We start from the raw sequence: 23,714 nt of genomic DNA on the forward strand, positions 1-23,714 counted from the left end.
CCACACACATAATACAGACACGGCTCACACAGACTTCTCCGGTTTATACCAGTAAGCAGGAATTCTGAACACCAGTACATGTTAGTCAAATTAAAAGTTGCTCAGATGTTGTGCGAAAACTACACACATAAAACAGATCACAACAAAACAGATTATCAGTTTAAAAAAAAAAACAATGGAAACAACTTCACAGTTTGTCTTGTGCTTTCTTTGATTATCCACTAGTTAAATCTGCCACATATTATTGCTGAGTTAATTGAAAGATCCTAGAACATTAACTGTAGAAATTATGCTGTAGCTCAGAAGGCGTATTAACTCTGTGCTTTTCAGACATTCAGATACTGTTTATTCATCTCACACACACACACAAAAAAAACACTCCATTCCACTGATATAGTGGTCAGATTCTTAGCCTGGCTTTGCACTGAAAAGCAGGAAACTCTCAGAAAGTTTTCCAAGCAGCCATGGCTTCTGTATCAACAGAGGCTAACTGTCATTTAACCCAGCATATTTCCAAGTTTACTTCTTTACTTAGCTTTATCCAGTGAGTACTACAGACAGTATAGAGAAAGAGAAAATGAGCCACCACAAGAAGTTCTTTTGTCCTACCACCTTTGGAGTTGTGGCGACTCCTGTAAGTTGTGTTATCAGTCACTATTGGGCCTAATTTCAACACGATAATTTACAACTACTGAATATATATACCATCAGCATGTAATTGATCTGACAACACTGTCTTTTTCTAGCTTTCAGTTAAACTCAAACTACAGCAGGACTAACAGTATGTGTTATTATCTGCTGTGCATTCAGCCATGGTCTGAGTTTGTGAATGTGTATCAAAAATACAGCACAGCACACTCATCACTTTACCAAAAAAGACTTCGTAAGGTTTAAACATGACATTTCATTTCCCACATTCAAGGCCTTCAACATGGTCCTACATTAATTCAGAGGCTACACCTGTTCTTAATCTGTGAGAGGTTTTAAACTGTGTGGTATATCTGATGAAGGCCTTGTATGTGGACAGAAAAATGTTGCACCTTTACCTTGCAGCCTTTTTGATTTTTGGTTGCATCTCACCTACAGTTGACTGAAGCACCTTTTCTCCTTTGCCTTGATTTTATGAATTAGTTCTGCTAATCCCAAAGAACAATCTGCAAACTCTCGCTGCATTTATACACATCTTACATATAAGAAACATCCATGAAAGAACACATTTATCACAGACACGATGATTCATAATAACATTTTTTAACAATCGATTAGCTTTATATTTCACATGTGGAACATTTGTGATCTATTTCACTGCCAGAATCAAAAATTCTCAAGAGAAATTTGTAGAGCCTCCCAGAAGTATATCAGACACACACACATATACACACAAGTGTAAGTGTAAAACTGATTGACACCTATATAAAAATGAAGCAGCCAACACATTTCAACTGCCAAATCGACCTGACTTTTTCAGGCATATGATATTCATAACCAGCAGCATGTGTCAGAAACAGAATATCAGATGTATCATTGGGATGCACATCAATCACTGAGCACAGTCTACAATACAATCCTGATTACATGGAGAGTGCAGATACTCTATACTCCGTATGTTGCTGCAGTGGAATGACTAGAACTGTTCAAAACACTCTTAAATTGTGCAAAGGAATGAACAGATTTCTGCAGTTATCTGATTATTCAAAGGGTCATGTAAACAGCATACTCTGATTTCTGAGATCGGAGTAAAGTCTGATTAAGAACGAGAGCTGGAGTTTAGCTCAGTAATCGGATTGTTCAGGGCATGTATACTTTTATTCTTATTTCTTTTGGATTTCTCAGTCTGTGCATGTGCAAATACTGTGGTACCAGTAATAAACAGCATTTAACACAGTGTCTGCAAGATGGCAACAAAACACTATTGGAGTGATGCTGCAACCAACTACATGCTTTGCGAAATGAAGGATTTAAATATTCTTTATGTTCTAGATTATGTATGTTCATATTTTCAGGTAAAGTGGCACGATGTTTTAAAAAGGCCTCGGCATGAAGTTTTAATTATACATTGCATCATTGCAACAGTCCGACCACATCTCTGTGTTCCTCTATTCATCAGACTACAGGGATATTACATCACTGTGCACTCCTGCTGCATGTTGCAAGGCCTGCACTACATCACAGATTACCAGCAGAGGAGCAGGGGGGTCACAAACAGCTGTGCCACACTGCAGGATGAGATTAATAAGTTCTACTCTCACTTTGAGGCCCTTGTGTGATGATCCATCCTAGATGCTTCTGGACATGGTTAACATAAGGCTTCCTTTTAGCACAGACATTTTAACTGTGTTGATATAACTACATATTGTAGTGCTTGTTAATGGCCATAACTGCCTTATTACTTCCTTATTATGATTTTCACTAAATTTGTTTTGTTATAATCCTCAGACATAGGTTGCATGGTAGCATTAAGGCCCGAAACATACTTCACGCAAGAATGCAAACGCAGATGCCTTGAGCTATGCAGGCAGGGTTTCGCACGTAGTCTTGTTAAAAAATGTTGTCATGATGCAAGCGCAAGCTCCATTCTGAGCAGTACAGCAAGGCTATAATGACAGCCAAGTCTGTCCAAGCGATTTTGTACCATCAGCGTGCTTTCTCAACTGCCACAGCAAATGAGCAGATGGCCTACATAAACATAAAACATATGATACATTATCACCTTTCCATTCCAACAGAAGAGGTAAAGCAGCACACTCTCCTCTACTTTTCCACACTTACTTTTCCACTGCTCAGTACTGAGTGTTTTACCTGCCCCAACTATATCAACTACATCAAGTTAAGATCCCCTGTTTATGCTATTAAATGAAAAAAGCTTAAAATAAAAGGAGCAGGTTCTCTGTGCCTCACCAACCACACAGCCATATCTACACATAAATATCACACCAATATGAGCATGCATCACTGAGATCTCACCATTATATAATCCTGTCCCACTTTCTGGGTGCAATATTCTTTAAATTGTGTAATTTTGGACAGTACCTTTCTTAAACTGCAGCTCTGTAATGGTACTGGACACAATCCAGCAATGATGTTGACCGCCCCAAAGTGGCGGCACCACTGACATGTTTGGCTGAACCCAACACAGCATCTATGTATGGTAAATCTGACTCGGTATAATAAGTTTGTGTGTTTTCCTCAACACACAGCACCGCAGATTCATTCCTGGTCCAACACAAATAATCAGCTCATAATGGCTCGTTAATTAGTTGATGAGCTGGATCTGGTGTTTTAAGGTAAGGAATAGTTGAAACCATGTGGAGCTGCGGAAGATCAGCATTGGTAGAATAATTTTGACATTTTAACAAAATAACAATCCTTTACTCTATGTTGCCTGTGCATTATTGAAGTGAAAAGTAACAAATAATATTTTCTGTTGTTACTGTACGTTAGCCCTGTAAAGGTAGTTTTAAAGTAGAATTAAATAATAGTACTTTTTTATTTAAGTTAATTTTTAATGAAGTATTTTTACTTCGCTACTTTAATTTTTAATAAAATTACAGAGTAAAAATAAGTTAATTTACCAATTAGAAGAAATATTGGTTAAATTTAAAAATTTAGTTCTGAAAACAGAGCGAAATAGAGCAAAACAGGGAAGCACCCTGCTACAAAAACAATTCAGTCATAATGTGTTTAGAGAGACAAGTTTAGATAGGGAGAATGTTATCAAGAGCATACCTTATCTGAACAGCTAACGTCATTTGCTTTTAGAAGAACACACTCCTGTACTTTTTAATACACAATTACTGTTATTTGTTGAATTTATTGTGGGGAAAATAAAACATAAGTTGTAACCTGTGTAAATGTTTGCCTTTTTAATTAAATAAATACATTTTAAAATGTGCACTAAAATTTGCAGAAAAGTCTGCAAGTGTGTCCTCTGTAGAGGATGTGTTTTTTCACCTAGAAAATCACTAAAACGTCATTTGACTGGGGGTGTTCAAACTTTTGCACGCAACTGTATATACACACTGAGAAAGTGTTCACTCGCAGTGTTGTACATTCACAGGTTTGTTTTAACACTGATGTGTAATTTATCACAATTTACCAGAACAGAGTTCTTGGGCTAGACTGCTGAAGCTACATTTAAATTTTAATAACACTTAAGCCATTTAAATTCCTTTAAATTCCTTTAAATTCCTTTTTATGTACTTTTTGCTTTATTTTAATTATCTGTTTTGTTTCTTTAAGTTGTTAGCACTTTATTTTTCCTTTTGATATTATTCCCATTTTCTTTTATTTATGTAAAGCACACTGAATTGCCTTTGTGTATGAAATATGCTGTATAAACAAACTTGCCTTGCCTTTCATTCACCTCTCTAAGTCACTAATGTGAAGGATACACTTGCAGTTGTATATTTCCACCACATGATGGCTCTACTTACACCCTACAGGTTTAAGAATGTTTATTAATGAGTGCTTCCCAGAATTACGTAAATATATGAACTTGCTTGTCAATCAATGACTGCTCAGACCTATTTGTTCTTCTCAGAGTGCATAGAGGCATACAAATCTTCTAGGAATAAAAATCATAAAATTAAAAGTATATAATGAGAATAAATTAATTGGGTATTAATCACACATTATTTGTGAAAGTTTGCACACATCAAAAAATGCCTAAAACAAGTGAATCTACAGGATTATTAATAGTGTTTTTATTTGAAAGTCAGAAAGTCCCTGTTTTCAACTTCTTGATGCAAAGTTATGAATGACTGACAGATAAAGATATGACTGTGTAACATTACACAAACCTGTCCGGTAGGTTATGAGTCTCGTTTTTCCTCTCTGTAACAGCTTTGTAGATTATATGCATTGATGTGTCATGTGCCATCAGAATAGAGCTGCATGAAGCAATCAAATATGATGGGCTCTGCTTATGAAAGGTTTTACACACTGAGCTCTGCCTACATTACATTAATTCTTAAAGATTTTAATGGCATTTACATCAGAAAAATAGCTTTCAAAATGAAATAACATCTCACTTTTACTTTTGCTACTCACAGTCTGTACGAGCTCTCTTCACCAAAGAGAGTGCAGTCTCACTCACAAACTAGCCAAACATGCAGATACAGGAACATGTAAAGGCAGCTCAGAGGAACATGTCAGCGCAGAACAGCAGCAGAAACTTAAAACTCTGAGTTTATAGCAGTTCAATAAACTCAGAGATCCACAGCAACAATCAGTGATGTTCAGTCAGATCATATTTAATTCCTCACCAGATGACAAACCCAGACATTCGAATAGATGATCTAAACAACTGCAGAAGCATATAAAGCAAAACAAACAATGACAAACAGGAACTAAGAAAAGTGGTTGCCAAACATGCACAAGTTTAAACTGGTGATCAGAAATTCTGAACACCAGAACATGTTAATGAAAAGGTGTTCAGATTTAAACAATAACTAGAACAAAAACAGACGATCAGATTCATTTATGAAACATTGAAAGCATGCACTTACAAGTGATCAACAAATTATGCATGTTCAACCATTCAGCTGATTATTTTTATGACAAATTATTTTTAAAAGACACTGTTATGTGCCATAGCAAGTATGTGTTTTGTGTGCTCTTTGTTTGTCTCTCTTTGTCTGCCCCAGAATCCATTGGTGGATTCTGTTTTCCTCAAGTGAACAATCCAGAAGAACAACAGTGAAAGGGGAACCTGTGGAGACAAGACAGCAGAAAGGCTGCCATATGCCACTCAGAAGCCCTCAGACACACTTTTAGAATTATGTTAGCTTCTATCCTTTGCACATATTTACTATACTGTCTGCTGCTGCTGTTTTGTTTGTAAAAGAGATGCTGTAGACAGTTTGCTTTATAATAATTTATAATATTTTTGCACATCTAAGAGCCTAGATTAAACTCCTTGTTAGCCCTGCTGATAATATTGTGAAGTCTCCTTGGGAAGTTTCGTCCAGTTGGTGGCTTTTTTAAAACCTAGGGGAAACGTGCAGCGCACCTGTAATCTAACAACACATAGGAAGCCCTTTGTCAAACACACTAGGTAAGAGGGCGGACAGATGTCTTATTTTTGTTTAGGTTAGGGTTAGGTAGATTGTTTGGTTTTGCTTAGTTCTTTTCGTTGGTGCCATCTGTAGAGATGCACCAACCTGTTTTTCCTGGTTTATAGAAAGGCTGACACTGGAACTCTGTATGCTTGTATTATTGAACTGCCTACCTTCTACATGTTGTAGAACATATGTGGTGGATTTCTATCTTAGTGTCTTGTGTATAAATCACTTCTCTTCTTCCACCACACCTTCCACATGTTTGCGACCCCCATCCCCTGGACTTAACAGAGGGTCGTAACAGATGCTTTGAGTATCATGCCAAACCTTCTAACCACACTAGTACACAAGGAGGGAATTTCATGTTTGGTGAACCCCTCCTGTTTATGGAAAGTAGGTTTAGTCTGTAATCCAAATTAGTGAAGAGTAATTTAACTTGAATTTACACATGTGAAAATGACATTTTACTAGTGAAAATTATTTCTTATAAGTAAAAACTAAACTCCCAACATTTAAAATTTACTAGTGGAATTGTGCAAATGAAATTTCTGATAAAACAGGAGATTATAATTTCAGCATGTCAATTTCATTTTTAATTGTGTGGGGAAAAATGCTGCATGTTAATGAGAAATAAAACCTCACATCTTAAAATAATATTATTAAAATTAAAAGTTGAGTTGTAAGATGCTATAATTAGATTTTTATACACCATTTTTTCTAATATCAACAGCATTTTCTGATAAAAAATACTTTGTTTTTTAAGTTTAAAAGTTAAAGGATGAGTGCTGAGACTCCTGCTTTTCTTTCACATCTCATTCTTTTGACAGTGGACAACAGTTCATATCACATTTTCTGTGGCAATTATATGTTCCACAGTTTTCTTCTGTGTCGCCACTTCTTTCTTTCAAATTCTTGGTTTTCTCTGTTTTTTTGTTTTTGTTTCTTTTTCTGTATCCATTTTGGCAGCCAAACTGGAGCTTCACTAGCACATGTATTTAATGGGTATGACTTCATTAATATATTAGCTTTGATTTGCTCTTGCCTAGGACACTGGTTAAAACACAGCAGCATTAAAAAGACTTTATGAATAGGTGAGTTTATAATAGCTCTTTTTTACTGTGCTGCATATTTTGCATGGTGTAACACTGTTACCACTAAGTTGATGAATCTGTTCCAGCAAGTGCAGATTTAAAAAAGTAAATTAAATGAATTACTTACATGGTAATGTACATGGAGGAAAACATAAGGCTCTGTGTAACAAAATCAGGACACATTGATCTTTCTTGACACTGCTAAACCTGGACCAAGGATGGGGCCTACACCAAAGACTCTTTAAGTTCTACTGAATCGTTATCTTTTAACTTCTGAAATCCCATCGAGGATTAAAAATGTCTTCCTTCACTTTTGCCTCCTCAGTCTTTCTGGCAGAAATTAAACTACACAGAGCATGTTTTGATGTATGAACACCCCACACACACGGTAGGTTGCAACTCTCCACCCCTATTCATGTCTGCACCAAAGAACTGAACCATGAACCAGATACCCCTGCTTCATTTTGCTGCTGGTGGGAACACATTTGGTGCACACCAAATGAGAGAATTCAACACAGTGTGATTTTCTCAGTGCATATAAGAGCTGTATTGTCCACATAATCCACCTGTTTTAGCATTTTATTCTTAAAGACTATCATATAGGTCCTGCAGCATGAGCTGCTGATAATAACGGCAGATGAGCAATAAAGTAATACAAACAAAACACAACATACTTTCATGACCTGATTGGTTGAATTCAAATTTGTAAACCAATCATATAGAAGCAGAAATCAGGTAAAGTTTAGCTTTGTTAGCTTCTGTATCAACAGAGGCAAACTGGCACTTAACCCAGCATGTTTCAAAGTTTTACTTAGTTGTAATTATCCAGTGAGTGCCCTGCTGAAAAATAATCATAGCAACCAATAAAAATTTCTGTTGGTTTCTGGTGGTGTCCAAGTCACTAACAGTATATTGTTTTCCTGATGGGTTGACATCACAGTGTAAAGGATTCTAATGGTGTAACAGGTATTATGGGACTCACTCCAGATGCATCTGATGGTTTCCTAAAGGTGTCCCGCAGGAAACAAGTGGTCTTTCATGGTAACCATTAAGCCAATTCCCAGCAGAGAGGCAGACCATCAGGCTTTAATTCTAACAGTTCTAATGGTCTTTTTCAGCAGGGTACTGCAGACAGTGTAAAGAAATAGATCAGCCACCAAAACCAATTTGTGTTGTCCCACCACTTTGGAGGTGTGGCGACCCCTGCAGCAGTGTTTCCATCACTATTTCAACAGGAAAACTTACATCCACTGTAGACAAATACCATCTGCATGTAATTGATCTGACCAACACTACCACTGTTTTGTCTAGCTTTCACCCAACTACAAAAAAGGGCCCAGCCCAAAATGGCAAAACATTAAGCTTTTAATGGACTTAATAACAATAAACAAATAGATAAAGTAGAGGGTCATAATGAATATAGAATAGCCTTTCCCTTTGCTTTCTTTAAAAAATCTATGCTTTACACAAAGAGTAGTCAGTATTTTTCCACTGATTTTCTTTATACAGTTGAAAAACATTACCAAGCTAGTTTGTCTTTAATGTAAAACCACATATTCCCTATATGGCTTAAATCTGGACTCTGACTAGGCCAAAGCCATTGGTAAAATCCATAATATTTTGGGCTTGGCCCATTTTTTTTTGCCCAGTAGTGTATGTTATTATCTGCTGTGCATTCAGACATGGTCTGAACTTGTGAATGTTTATCAAGAAAAAGGTGCAACACACTCTTCACTATACCCACAACAGCCCTTTATTAGGTTAACAATATTTTATTTAACACATTCAATGCCTTCATCAGAAATACACAACTTAACATGATCCTTCTTTAAGGAATCAAAACAGGAACAATTTAATACCTCTCTAAGATTAAGAACAGGTGTGGCCCCTTGAAGGAGGATCATGTTGAGTCTTGTACATCTAACAAAGGCCTTGAATGTGGGAAACAAAATATTGATAACTTTTGTTGGTTTTTGGTTGCACCTCACCCACAGTTGACCTAAGTTCCTTTTCTCTTTTGTCTTAAATTTACGAATTTCCTTTGTGTACTGCTCCTCCCAATGACGTGATTTGTGATTTGAAAACGCATGCTATAATTCTGCATTCTAGTCTAAATCAAGCACCCATCTGTCTTTACACATCTGTATTTAAAACATAAGAAACATCCATGAAAGAACAAATTTAACAGACGCCATGATTTTAATAACCTTTTTTAATTAGCTTTATATGAAACATATGGAACGTTTGTGATCTATTTCACTGCCAGAATCAAAAAGACTGAAGAGAAACTCAATTTGCAGAGCCTCCCAGAAGTATATCAGCCACACACATAGATAAAAGGTGTACATTTCTTTTTATGACACTTATTTAAAAATGAAACTTGCAGCCAATTGTGTAAGAAAAGCATTTTAACTGCCAAACGGAAATAATCTTTTCAGTTATATTACATTAATAACCAGCAGCATGTGTCAGAAACAGAATGTACATCATCAGGATGCACATCAATCACTGAACACAGTCTACAATACAATCCTGACTACAGATTATGGAGACTGCAGATACTCCATATAAAACTGAAAGGTAGGTTGTTCAAAACACTCTTGAATTGTGTAAAGGAATGAACGTGTGTCCAGTGTCTCATACTGGCATGCATATACAGTTCCTCTATACCACACAACCAGAACACTTTTAAATAAACTGCTTGCAGGATCGAACCGTTACCTACAGCTGTCTCCTTCATTCATCAGTGCATAGAGGACTTTACTAAGACATTAGTTATACTGAAATGAAGAGTGATGTGGAATGGCAAACACAGTGGAAGTGCTTTCTGAATTTGGTCCAATATTAGGAAAATACAATGAGTGCAGATTTTAAAAACATAAATAAAATTAAAGACTAAAATAGTTCCTAAAATGCATAAAAGAAATAAGGCTCAGTAACAAGATTTGAAATTAAGACAAATACATACAGTGTGAATAAATTAACGGCAGTGAAGGCTGGAATATGAGAACTGGTCTTCAACGTCAGAAGTGTACACTTCATCAGTGCAGTTAAGTGGGAGAAAATTAATACAGGTGATCATTTCTTTACATTTTGAACACTGCTGCTTATTGAATACAACTGCTCATAGCTGAACTGGCAAAAAACAAAACACTGTGTCAGGAAAATGTGTGCGGTTTGCGCTGGTGTGTGCCGTGTATGAGTTAAACGTATGTTTCGTTGTTTCAGATTATTACTAGAGAAAGAATGTAGTAGATATTTATATAAAATATATTACCCACTGCATGGATTCATTAAAGGCTATTTTGCTCATTAAGGACCTGTTTACATCTTGAGACTGGACTGTTCTCAGATCAGCCCAGCGGTCACCTGCAACAGTAGTGGTCTAGTTATCAGTACCAAACACTGTGTTAAGCTGCTGAGTCACTCTAATGAAGGTGGTACGGCGACTCAGCTCTTTCAGCTTAGCGGCTCCTACGTAGGTACAAGTGGAGCGAACGCCTCCCAGCACGTCTCTCACAGTGTCCTCCACTGGACCTTTATACAGCACCTCCACCGTCTTCCCCTCCGATGCTCTGCACCCAAACACACAAAAAAGATACATCTAGTGACCACAACCACCATGCACCATTACCCAGTAGCACTGTGCTAATTACTAGATTAAAAACTCTTTATAGCAGTTAGTGAGAATTAGAGGGACAAATGGAAGTTGTGCTGTTCTGTTTATTTTTTAATCAGCGATTATACTGGGCTTTAGGGCTAAGATGATAAGCAATTTGGAAAATCTATAAAAACGACTATAAATATTGACATTCTTCTTTATTTCAAACCACAGTGTGAGTACATAATCCAGTACATAATGGAGTTACGGAATAACTGAAATTTGGGGGGGGGATCCTGCCTGAAACCCTTCCTCCTTCCAATGTAACGGCATATGAACTCCCATCTCTACCTTCCGTTTTCTGCGACAAAATTTTTGCAATCCTCACCTCCATCCCGCCTTCTAGCTCTAAGGAGAAGCTGCCCAGAACTGCAGTCCATGTTCTTAGAAGTCTCCCCGCTCCCTCAAATAGGCTCTCCTTATATTACCATCTTATGTTGAAGGCACAGTCTGAACTAGCAAACTGAGCATATATCAGTTTCCGCTTGTACCAGAGGGGACAATAAAACCAAAGATCTTTTCACACCTGATTAAGAGTCCTGAATATGTAGCATACAAGAGTAACTGCTGGGAATCTTAAAATGATGCATATTAAACTTTCTATAGTATACAAATATTGATTAAAATGTAGTGACTTTAACCAGGACATTAATCTCTCAGTTTTGCACATCTCAGCCTCTATCTCTCTCTGCCTCTTACCTGTAGTCTGCTACTCCTCCTGCATGCTTCCTCATGGCCGTGTCGGAGCTCATGCCATAAAAGAGTTTGTACTTCTTCCCGTTCTTCTCAATGATCTCACCCCCGCTCTCATTGTGACCTGCCAGCATCCCACCCAGCATCACAAAGTCTGCTCCTGCACCTGTCCATCACACACAATAGCCAATCAAATTCAAGTTCAATGGATTTCAGACACTAGGAGCACAAAAAACACAGAATTTATCTTTTGGCTACAGTAACAGATGTGGTAGTAGCACTCAGAGACATTTCAAGAAGAATTATCTTAACAGTATGTATTATTTCTGGGGTAGTTAAAGTTACTTAAAATTACTTATTCCAGTACTTTTTTAACACATTAACACACTTTCCTAGTTTGACCCTTTTAACCATCCATAGGAGTTCAGGCTGAAGCCCAGCTGCAGTACACTGTATGTTGCTATGTCAGACATGGCAATTGTAGCCCTCTCATTCAAATACAGCTTTTTAAACTAATACCAGCACCTTTGGCAGACTACACTGGACAGTGCTTGTAAAGAACCTACCGATAAATCAACATACAGCAAACTAATAGCAGCACCAGTTCATCTTAAGAGCCTTCACTGTAACAAGAGTTGCATGAGTGAGAACAAGAGCGAGGGGCTATAATCATGGTAGAATTGGAACCATTGACTGCATATATGATATATATTGCTGCTGTCGGACAAAACCTTGAATCTCCATTTTTGACGTTTTTCATTTTTTGACATAATTTGAAAATGCCTATTGGCCTTCACGTTGTGTGTAAATTTCATGACGAATGGATTAAAAGAAACGGCCCAAAATGTCTTGTTAAAAACTCTTGCTCCATTGATTTACATTAAAAGTAAAGTATGTTTTTTCCTTCTTCTGTAAAGTTACCATTTGAAGATTTTGTTCCAACAACAGAGATACAATATAAACACTCATTGGTTGGAACATGCAGACACTGTTGCTCTCTGGAAATTGAAAACTGCATTCAATATGTGTATATCATGTCATATTCATGTTCAGGTTTAGGTGAAAAAGCATTTTCATGATTAAAATAATGTTTATGAATTATGAATTATTGAAAGTTATTAAAGAAATTAATTCTGATGGAGCTTTGTCCACTCACACAGCTATAATAAAATTCACTGCTTTTTAAATTGGACAAAAATCTTTCTTTTTGCAAAAAGGACAAAATGTGATTAATTCTGATAAAGTACATAAAATAATTCAATTAATTAAAAAAATGATTTTAATCATTTGACATCCCTAATTTCCTCTAACAGCAAATATGAGCAAAATGGTCTGTTAGTTCGAAAGTCATGAAAAACTAGAGAGGTCACTCACCGAAAGCCTTAGAGACATCACCTGGGCAGGTGCATCCTCCATCCTGAGTGAGAAACAATGAAGAAAATCAATACTTAAAATCTAGCAAGAACATCCATTATTCCCAATAAGAGTGACTAATATTGCCTAAGCAGTTGTTCATAGCTACTCAGTGAATATCTCACAGAGATGATGTGTCCACCCAGGCCATGTGCAGCATCAGCACACTCGATTACAGCACTCAGCTGAGGGTAGCCCACACCTGTCTTCTTACGGGTTGTGCACACCGAGCCTACACAGACAAACAAACGAACATATACCTGAGAAACTTATGTTTAAAAATGTATTTCTCTGAGCGTTCAGCATTTACTTGCTCATAATAAATATAAATAACATAAAAACAATAAGTAGTGATTTTGTGTATGCCAATGTGTTCGTTTAACCATTTCAAAACCTGAGAGTTTTCAAAACTCTCTTTGTGGCAGCCCGGTATTATTTGTCATCCAACACTTTTTGGCTTTGTTAGGTTAAATCAAGTGTGCTGGTGATGGAATTTAACAGGTACATGTGATGGTTGGGGATGGTTAGGAGAAATCTGAAACTTCTTTAAACTAGCTCACAAGATGGAATAAGTCGCTTCAGCACACTGATAAATATCTTTTTAGGACATAAGATATCAACTACTTTTTTTTCAAAATGAGAAATTCATGTTACTGGATTTAGGTTTGTTTGCATCTATTATAATTAGGGATGCACTGAAAATGGTCAAAAATGGCCCTTTTAGGTTTCAGCTGAAAGAGAAAAATGGCTGAAATTTTGTCCAAAAAAAGGCAAAAGATTAAATAGCTCTGCGATGAAATGTCAAAATCTAACAAACAATTTGAATTGAGTAATGAAAATGAGAAATAGTGAAGCTGTTTCTTCTCTTTGCTCTTCTGCGCTGGCCATCAAAGATGCATTCAAATAGTCTGAGCAGCAGCAGATCAACAGTGAAACACAAACACAGTCTGCTGCAGTGGCATAGCAGTGTTTAACTTACAGGTTTTTTCACATTGACTGATTTAATTACATTTTTAAATAGAAATTACATAAATCATACAGAGTAACTCAATATTCTTTGGTAATAAACTTTTTAACATCTCATTTTGGGAGCTGGTAATGCAAACGAGTCCATTAAATCCTGCTGAAGTTTATGACTGTTTTTTCTAAAGCAACATGTGTGCCAACAGCACCCTCTGCTGGAGAAACTTCAGACTGCTAACATTACAGAGGCAACTTTGTGAAACCATGAAGCGTCATCTTTTCATGATTTTACAAATGTTAATATTTAATTTTATTTTAAAGTTTAAACTGTTTAAAGTTAAACTAGCCCTCTAGTCCTTTCATTTCTGTTAATTCAAAAGCAGAAATAAAATGGTAAATTATAAATAGAAGAACCTTTTCTTTCCATTGCCAAGTTTAGTTTTCAGCCATGTCCTCAGTGCATTACTAATTCGAATGATATATGGTGTTTTTACAAGTAAACAAAATAAGCAAAGACATAATTAGGATAAAGGATGTACATACATAGCATCAGATAATATGCACATACCAGTGATATATTTATGGCACTGATCAAAACTATCTGAATCCCAAAAACACTGAATCAAGTAGCATAATTTTGATTTTGATCACCTGGACCGATGCCCACTTTTATGATGTCAGCACCAGCGAGAATCAGCTCTTCCACCATCTCTCCAGTCACTACATTACCAGCCTTGAAGGAAAATAATGTTTACACTTTATAATCATGATTACAACCACAACTGTTTTTATCTTATCAACCGTAGACATAAATGGCACTGGATTATCTAACTGTCTGTTGGATAAATAACATTTTGTTTCTACTATAAGCTTTAACAACTGACCATGATGGTGTGTGAAGGAAACTTCTGCCTCACATCCTTGACAAAATGCACAAAATGTTCAGAGTAACCATTTGCTACGTCCACACAAACGTACTGGACCTGAGGGACAGCTGCCAAAATGGCGCCAAGCCTCTCAAAATCAGCCTCGCTTGTCCCAGTACTGACTGCCACGCTCTGCGGAGAGAAAAAGAGAGGATGGGGAAGAGAAAATGTTAACAATGTGACCTTCATGAACAGCAGTAAAGTCTAGTTATTACTCCTTAACAAATGAAGTGCCTGAGACACAGAAGCCAAACATGCTTTCTTTCTCACCTCTAGGCATTCTGGGTGCTTTGTTGCAAACTCTTTCCAATCATCTACGCTGTAATGTTTGTGTACGGCAGTGAACAGTGAGAACTGGAAGAAAATTGAGGTTTGTGAGATAAAGTGCATTTAACAACAGAATAATGACCCTTCAGGACAGCACAACTCAGTTTCCATAGCCACTGTGATCTTAAGGTACAAGGTGGAGAAAGTCTGAGAGGTCAAAAGTCAAAAGGCTTCTGAAGTTGTGCTATTTCAGCCATACCTGATGCAGCGCCACAGCCATCTCGAAGGTTCCAACTGTGTCCATGTTAGCAGCTATGATAGGGATACCTCTGTAACTGCCTTTCGAATTTCTGAAAGTAAAACTGCGCATCAGGTCCACCTGAGAGAGAAAAGATCATAGAAGAACACAGAAGGAATACAAGAAAGGGAGAAGGAATTAATAGATGAAAGTCCATAAGCTATTTTAGCAAGAACGATTGAAATCTGAAACTTCGTGGCTTTCTACAGGGGTTCGAACCACAGTGATACCTAGAAAACTGAAGTAACAAGTGCATTCACTTTTATATTAAAGGGGAATTTAATGTAGTGGTTTGAATGTCATTTTAGAGAAACTTACAGAATCAGAACTGTTCACAGTGATAGGAGCCAGACGTCTGAAGCATTAAATGCCTCTAAAAGCTCCCCCACAGAAAGCTATTCCATGAAACTGTTATGAATGTGTTACCTGATTAATGATGTGTTATTTTATTGTACTTTTGAGATATAAAGATATAAAGATTTTTTCCAGATTTACCAGTATTTTATCATTGTTACCACTGCATATAAAACATGGAAGACATGTAGGTTCTTTGGTCGTTTTGGACAGTAAGTAAAACGAGTATATTTGTGTTGCAGACATTGAGATCCTTGGTTCTTATCAACACCACTATAAAGAAATTCTGAATTACTTTGATTAACGTTACATCTCTATGATTGAATTACGCAGAAATTTTGAAAAATCTTAGAATCATAGTGCAAAAGTAAGATACAGTAGAACTGAAACCAGCTTTGTACAGGGGTTCTAGCTGCAGTGATACTGAGTACACAATACAGCAATATGCTTGTTCTCTTTTGCGTTGACTAAGAAGCAAATAAACAGAGTATTTTACCTCACTGCGGGACTTCAGGGTGCTGCGTTTGGGACGAAGCAGCACATCTTTGAAGTCGAGCTTGATGTCATTCTCGATGCGAGGCATGGCTGTCTGACTTGACTTGGTGCCCTTGAGACTTCTGCAGTATCCCTCAGAGAGCAAATACCAATACAGCAGCTGTGCGTAGGAGGAGTGCCGTCCTTGAACCGTCTGTTTGTTCAACCAAACAAGAAAAACTCTCAGGCTTTCTGATGTGAACGCTAGAGGGAAAAACCCTTCACATACCCTTCGCTTCCCTGCCCGCTTCATGTCATGCACATGTCAGAAAGCATATAGGCTGCAGCTGATTGATCAGTTTAAAACTGAATTCACGTTTGTGATATAACTACCTAGCTTATGGCATCTGGACCTACATACAAATTCAGTGTACAGACATCTGTTGACTGTTTCTTTGCCTGCCGAGTAAAACTGACAACATACGTAGCAAGCTAGCTAGCAAGGACGCCGCTATATAAGCAAGTTTCGCTGACACATAATCTTAATTACAGTCTAAATACACATATTTCAGAGGTGAAGGTGAATGTACGTTACATTAAAAGCACTGTTATTGCATTACCTTCTCCTGGAGCTGCGGACAGTGTCACCACTGGAATGTATGAAGGAGGATAGGAAGGATGCACATCACTTTTTCCGGGCAGTAACTCAACGTACATGTCAAGGCGGTAATATTTTGCCCCGGATCTACAGCAAAACACGAAATGTAGTTTTACAAACAAAAATTTCCCGCCCACACTCGTTCAAAGCGCCGTCTTTGTGGACTACAAAACGACGACCCGTTTTGACAACTGCTGTCGCACTGACACTGCAGCTTTTAGTTCCAGCACAAATCGTTTATGGCTAAAACAATGACGGTTTACATGTGTTTAGAATTTAATCTTAACCACACAATGTCCATAATTTTTATAGTTATAAATATCTAAGATTTGTTGTAATGTAGCCTAGTATTGTCTGTCGGAACCTTTATCCAATGCTACAGGATGGCAGGAAATGTTTTTGAGTTGCTCAGGAACTTCAGTTGAATTAGTGTAAGAGTGAAATCGAGGGAATTCTTGATAAAGGAGTACGCCGCTCTTTTCTACTGTGTTCGTTTTATTTTTGCCTTTATTCACTGCGCGCGTTGATACAGCACAAAAGCCACAATGTTGATCAAAGTAAAGGTAAGGGAGGAGGACATTACTGCTGTTTCATTACCGCTGCCGGTTAGCCGGTTAGCCGGTCAGCTAACCGAGCTCTCTCTTTCAGATTGACTGGAGCCGAGTTAAAGTCTTAAACCTGGTCAGGCTGCGCGCAGATCTCGGTCGGCCTTTAAAATCAGACGGGATTTTTAGATATTTCTGTGGCCATTCTGTAATTTTAATATCTGTAATCTAATATTCCGTTTTGCTGCCTAAATAACGATGGTCAGAGTTAGTAAACTTACGGTGACGTTACTAAAAAAGATAGTTCTTTAAGGGTTCTTTAGTAAAGGCAGTGGTTCTGTTTTGAATCAGGAGTTCTATATAGAACGTTTCATGTTTAAATGATTTTTAGGGTAATGAAATGGTTGTGTTGTATATGGTTCTGCACAAAACCTGTCTGAACAAGGTTCTATATAACACCGAAAAGCGTTCTTCTATTGTTGCAGTGTCAAGCTTGTAACAATAGAAGATTATTTTTGGTGCTATAACAGCTAGAACCATTTTCCAAAAGGTTCTGTATGCAACCATATACAACACAATCCTCATCAATCTGAATAACCTTTCACCATATGAAGAATCATGTAAGCAAGCAGATGGCTTTTTCAGTGTTCATGGTTCAATATAGAACCATTGACTTTCTAAAAAAAAAAAAACCCTTGAAATACATCTTTTTAACTGAATTTTAGCATTAGAAAATGCTTTTTGGTGCTATGTAGAACTATTTGTAAAAAGGTTCAGTATAAAACCATTTCCCCACGTAAAGAACCATTTAAGCATGAAATGGTTCTATATAAAACTCATTGTTCTAAATAGAACCATTGCCTTTACTAAAGAACTCTTGAAGAACCATTATTTTAAAAGTGCACTGTCACTTACTATAAAGTAGAGGTGCACTGATATCGATTTCTGATATTTTTGTACACGTATCTACTGATGGTGATACATAAACATTTATAAAACATAGCAATTGAGATCCACTTGGATTAGGATTACAGAGAAATATAGCATTTATTTCTACAAAGTTGCAAATGCAGTAAAATGAATTAAATGCAGACCTTTGAGCACAGCAGCCCAGGGTCTCCTAAACATTCTGCTTCTCCAGAGTAATTCAGTACCCTCATCAAATATCAGTTTGAAATATTGGTCAAATATAAAGATCTGGCCAGTAATTTTTTAAGGCAATTATGTACCAATACTTATACGGTTCCAATATCATACATCCCTGTTAAAAATACTCAGCCACTTAAACAATAATAGATTTAGCACACATTAACCCAAATCTGAGGTATGTGCTGATAGTACCATCACTTGAAAACATTCATCCTCTTTGATACATTTTTAGCAGTCTGGCCTACTTTACTAAAATAGAGCTGTGGTCCCATCAGAGAGAGCTGCTTAGGTTCAGTTTAGACATGAGTTTGGTTCCTATACTCTTCCAGGGAGAGAGAGAGTATGTAGCAGTTTATGCTGCTTTTTATTCTACATGCTCAAAAGTATCCTTCTAATGAGTGAATTCAGTTACTTTAAGTAGCTGAACAAATCTGTTGTGCACAAATAGCTTATATACAGAAAAACTCTTGTTAAAAGATTGGGATGCTCTGGAGCACTTGCATGTGAGCCTAAGGTCACCATGCCCAGTGCCAAGAGTCAGCTAGTAGGGTACTAAGCCTCCCAGCATTGGGCTGTAGTTAAAAAACTAAAAAGAATTTACAGTGATTAATCACAGTCAGCACTGCAATTTATACCAGGCTTAATCCACGTTTGGGAAACTGGGCTGTAGTGTTTTAACATATTAAAGCATGTGAATGTATGGAAATGCCTTAATACATAATAGCAACCCAAATTTGTGGCTTATAGTAACCACCCTCTCTGAAAATGTCTATGCTGCTGTGCTGCAGGTAATGGGTACCCTGAAAATAATAGCAAATCATTTACTGACTATACATTATTTATGGTGTTTCTAGACCCTGACTGGAAAAGAAATTGAAATTGACATCGAGCCAACAGACAAGGTAGGTTCAGTCAGTTCCATTAGTAAGCAGAGCTGTTTCAGCACCTGTTGTATGCTACTGTAACTAGACTGATGTCAGATGTTGATAACTGGATTGTGCATCCCCATTGTTAATACTGTAGCTCATTTGATTTTAGGTAACATTAGATTTCTTTGATGTAAAAAAGGCAATTTGTGATGTGTTTGCCTCATAATGTGTTTGGTGCATTCAGGTGGAGAGAATAAAAGAAAGAGTGGAGGAGAAAGAGGGTATTCCACCTCAGCAACAGAGACTCATCTACAGTGGGAAACAGATGTAAGACACGTTCAGATACATATGTAGTGTATTGGGCGAAAGTCAAAGACCACCTTTCATTTATTTAATTTCCAGTCAAAATTGCCATTATGGACAAGTTATTAATATTTGAGGAGATATTTCGGAGGAGATTAGGTATAATCCACTTGCATAAGGAAGGGGTTAGTGAATCAAGTAGGAGTTTCCAAATCTGGAGTTCAAAAAACTGTTAAAGATACAGAGGAATGTGGGACTCCTAACAACCAAGCAAGACCTGATAGACCACCAAAACTGTCACCATCACGTAAACAGTACTTAAAGGGTGGTCTTTGACTTTGGCCCAGTTGGTGAGTAAGTCAGTGATTTTCTTTCTTTCCCTCTTTCTTTCTCTCTGTCTTTCCCTCTCTCCCTCCGACCTCTCTCCCTCTCCCTCCTCTCTGTCTCTCCTCACTCTCCCACTCAAAACAGTGGTTCCCAACCCTGATCTCAGAGTACCCACTGCCCTGCACATTTTAGTGTTTTTCCTGTGCTTGTGCTCTGCATGTATACATTCAAAGTTACAGTTCACAACGTTTAACCTGTCTTTGCAGGCTTTACTTGATCATGGATTTTGGTCATTATGCAATTTAAATGTTTGATTTAAAAAAAATTCTCAGCATAAGCACTTTAGAAAATATGGCCCTGCAGAATTAACTAAAACATAAAACATTTTATAATGAAAACAGTCATAAAAATACATTATTTCAGTGTCTTTCAGCATATTCTCTTTGTTTTTTAGGAACGATGAGAAAACAGCAGCAGATTATAAAATCCAGGGTGGCTCTGTATTGCATCTGGTTCTTGCACTCAGAGGGGGGCGAGAGCACCAACATCCCAGCAACCACCTGCAGGCCTTATAATCACCAGACTTCGCCACTGTAGTATCCAGTCAGCCCCAACAGCACAGTTGTGGTTATGCCACAGTTCCCTTAATGATGTCCCTTAAACTCCATGGTGTCAACTCCACTGCACTTCTTTTCTGTAGACTACTACAGCATCTTCCTGTCAGCACCCTTCTTCTCCTAACTTATCCTTCATGGAGCACTGTCCTGATCAGTTTGTTAACTTGACTTTAAAGCGGTGAGAAGTAATCATTGTTAATGTGAAATTCATGCCGTAGAATCATTTGTCAATAAAACATCACATTGGCATTTTTCACTCTTGCTGGTTATTGAGTATCAATTAACAGTATACAAAAGTATTAAAACATATCTATATAGCTGTAGTCAGCAAAGTATAAATGAATGGAGTAACGTCTCTCAATTTAAACAGTAAACAGTGTTGAATTCTTGAACTTTTGAGTTAGACTTGAGACATAAACACATATTCAACCTCTACTCTTGGACTACTGTTGTCTTATTTAGGGCTGGTTTCCCAGACCGTAATTAAGCTTTAATATATACAAAATTAGATTTTTAGTAAGAAAATCAATGAAACCGTGCCTAACAAATATTTCACTTCAGTCTGTGTCTTCAACACTAACCAAACCTGTAGTAAACACATTTATTATCATGAAGTGCTGTCAAGTCAGCTGTGACTACTTGTTACCATGTGGAAAGAGTTTCTAAAGAATATCTTGTCTTCTCTAGAATGTTTCTTGTCTGGGTCTTTATGCTTCTCAATGGCTGGTTCATGATTCCGCTCATTGTATCCGTCCATGTTGTTGCTGGTTGTCCCTTTCCTCTTTTACCATTAACTTTTCCAAAGTATAATTATCTTTTCCGGTGAATCGTTTCTTCTCATAATATGTCCAAAGTAAGACAGCTTCAGTTTGGTTTTCTGTGCTTCGATTGAGAGTTGAAGCTTGATTTGGTCATGTTTGTTTTCTTTCTGCTGTCCAAGGTTCTCTCAAAATTTCAAAGGCATCAGTATTTTCTTTTTTGTCTCACTCTTTCATTATCCAGATTTCACATCCATGAAAAACCGCAGAAAATACAATAGTCTGGAGTCTTTTGTAGAGACACTTTACATCTGAAGATCTTTTCAAGCTCCTCCATCCTTGTTCGGCTAAGTGCCAAACTGTGTTGTATTTCTTCGCTGCTGAATCTTTTGTTGTTAATAACTGATCCAAGAAAGCAAAAGCTGTCCACCACTTCTACGTCGTCTCCATCAGTGGTGAAATTTGGAGTCTTTCTCATTGTTAAAACCCTTATTTTCTTCATATTGAGCTGAGGACCCATCTTTTTACTCTGTTCTTTAACTTTGCTTATAAGGACCTTCAGGCCTTCTTGCATCATTCGTACATTGAGGTTATTGTTGTTTCTTCCATCAATCTTGAATTCTCAGTCATCTTAGAGTACTACGTCTCATTATGTTCAGCATACAACTATGGTGACAGCACGCAGCCTTGTCTAACCTCTTTGCCGATACTGGTTGTATGTTTGTTTCTGTTCTGTCATGACACTGGCTTGCTGACCATTGTAGAGCAGAGGACTTTAAATCTGGACCTTTAATCAAGTTTCCAGTCCTAGATTATGTAATTACTGGTACTTAACTAGACTGATGTTATAACTGATAGGCCACCAAGTGTCATGCCTACCAGTGATCAGAAAAACCAGGACAGGAAACTGCACAAACAAAATCCTGTGTAGACGTTCCACATTACAATAATGAGATCCTTTAATATAACACATTCCATAATTTAACATGGTCAACACAGTTGAAAGCTTTTCTGTAGCCAGTGAAGCATAATGATTTCCTTCTTGAATTCCTTGTATTTTTCAGTTATCCAGCATACAGTGTTATTAGGTCATAACTTATGATTGGCAAATCCCCCTTTTTTTCTAGGGGGGGCACCATTTCACAACAAACTGTTTTGGTCTTTACAGATGTAGACAACTACATGGTCTTTCTTGCTTCATTATATAGGTTTATTCATCTCTCATTATATAGAAGAGTACAAAACCCATAAGAAACCAGAAAAAAAATAACTTCAGTAGAAACAGGTCACCCAGGTGTAATGTTTGTAGGATTATTATATGAACTTGAGTAATATTGCCATGTACAAAAGCCTACATAACATAAACATAAAAGAAATCCATACATTTAATGTGACAGACATTCAAAATATCCCTAACATCAATCACCTGTTGCTGATGGTGGGTACAGTCATGTTCAATGAAGACATCGTTGTATTGTGGATTGTGCCAATATTTTGCTTGGCTTTCAAAGCCTCCTCTCAAAAGTGTGCATGACACTACAGCATAAACCTACATGGGCAGTTTATGGTGAATAGAATTGCAGCATTAGTGTAGGGCTCCTATGTTCTGTACACTAAATTTGAGCTGGATTTCTAGTTTTCTACACACAGATAAAGCCCATCACTGCACTAAATAGTGTCCTCTAGAGTCTCCAGTTTATAATAAGTAACACTTAAAAATGAAATCATTGATAAGGAAATTGTTAGAGTTGGGTTAAACTAAAACAAAAACCTGTTTTGCACTTTTTAGATCAAACATTTCCAAAATGCTGTCAGTTTTTCTCCACTGAAAACTACAACATGTTTAACCTGTATTTACAACACTTTACACTACTTCACTCATGTAATAGTTCATAACAGTAGTGGTGGGATTACTGCTAATTTGAATGGGACAGCTGCCATCTAAAAGTCAGTACATGTATTAGGAAAAAGTTTCTCTTTCATCCTGATATGTTGAGGATAATTTTTGCTCTTGCAAAAATGGTCTGAACTGAATTCTAACTGTCCTGCAGGAACAATCTTAATCTTAAGTCTGGTCCTGGATAGAGTTGTGCAGCTAACTGTGTTTCTCCATTTTTTTAGTCCAAATCCACTAATACGTGTCCTGAAATTAATGAATATTAATGCGATCTTTACATTCTGTTGCTTTTTTATAGCACCTATACACATTCACTACATTTATACATTGTGAGAGGAAAACAAATAGCGCAACAATTGGCACGCAGTGATCATGTTTTCACAAATATAGTG

General features: G+C 37.2%; 2 protein-coding genes across 2 annotated transcripts; one reads left to right on the plus strand and one right to left on the minus strand.

The window, feature by feature from the left end:
* Window positions 1-9,343: 9,343 nt before the first annotated feature.
* gmpr2 (guanosine monophosphate reductase 2) lies at window positions 9,344-16,933 on the minus strand. The gene is made up of 10 exons (XM_036596203.1): window positions 16,820-16,933; window positions 16,222-16,413; window positions 15,333-15,452; window positions 15,077-15,160; window positions 14,765-14,938; window positions 14,532-14,613; window positions 13,043-13,149; window positions 12,879-12,921; window positions 11,511-11,670; window positions 9,344-10,725 (listed from the first exon to the last, which is right to left on the minus strand). The coding sequence occupies exons 2-10, from the start codon at window positions 16,306-16,308 to the stop codon at window positions 10,536-10,538; spliced, it is 1,047 nt and encodes a 348-aa protein (XP_036452096.1). The 5' UTR covers window positions 16,309-16,413; window positions 16,820-16,933; the 3' UTR covers window positions 9,344-10,535.
* A 332-nt stretch (window positions 16,934-17,265) lies between these two features.
* On the plus strand, window positions 17,266-20,923 carry nedd8 (NEDD8 ubiquitin like modifier). Its single transcript, XM_036596216.1, has 4 exons — window positions 17,266-17,420; window positions 19,406-19,453; window positions 19,665-19,747; window positions 20,505-20,923. Exons 1-4 carry the CDS (start codon window positions 17,403-17,405, stop codon window positions 20,623-20,625), a joined length of 270 nt encoding a protein of 89 aa, XP_036452109.1. The 5' UTR covers window positions 17,266-17,402; the 3' UTR covers window positions 20,626-20,923.
* Window positions 20,924-23,714: the final 2,791 nt, after the last annotated feature.

The sequence above is a fragment of the Colossoma macropomum genome, unplaced genomic scaffold (genome assembly GCF_904425465.1).
Source record: "Colossoma macropomum unplaced genomic scaffold, Colossoma_macropomum, whole genome shotgun sequence".
NCBI lineage: Eukaryota > Metazoa > Chordata > Actinopteri > Characiformes > Serrasalmidae > Colossoma > Colossoma macropomum.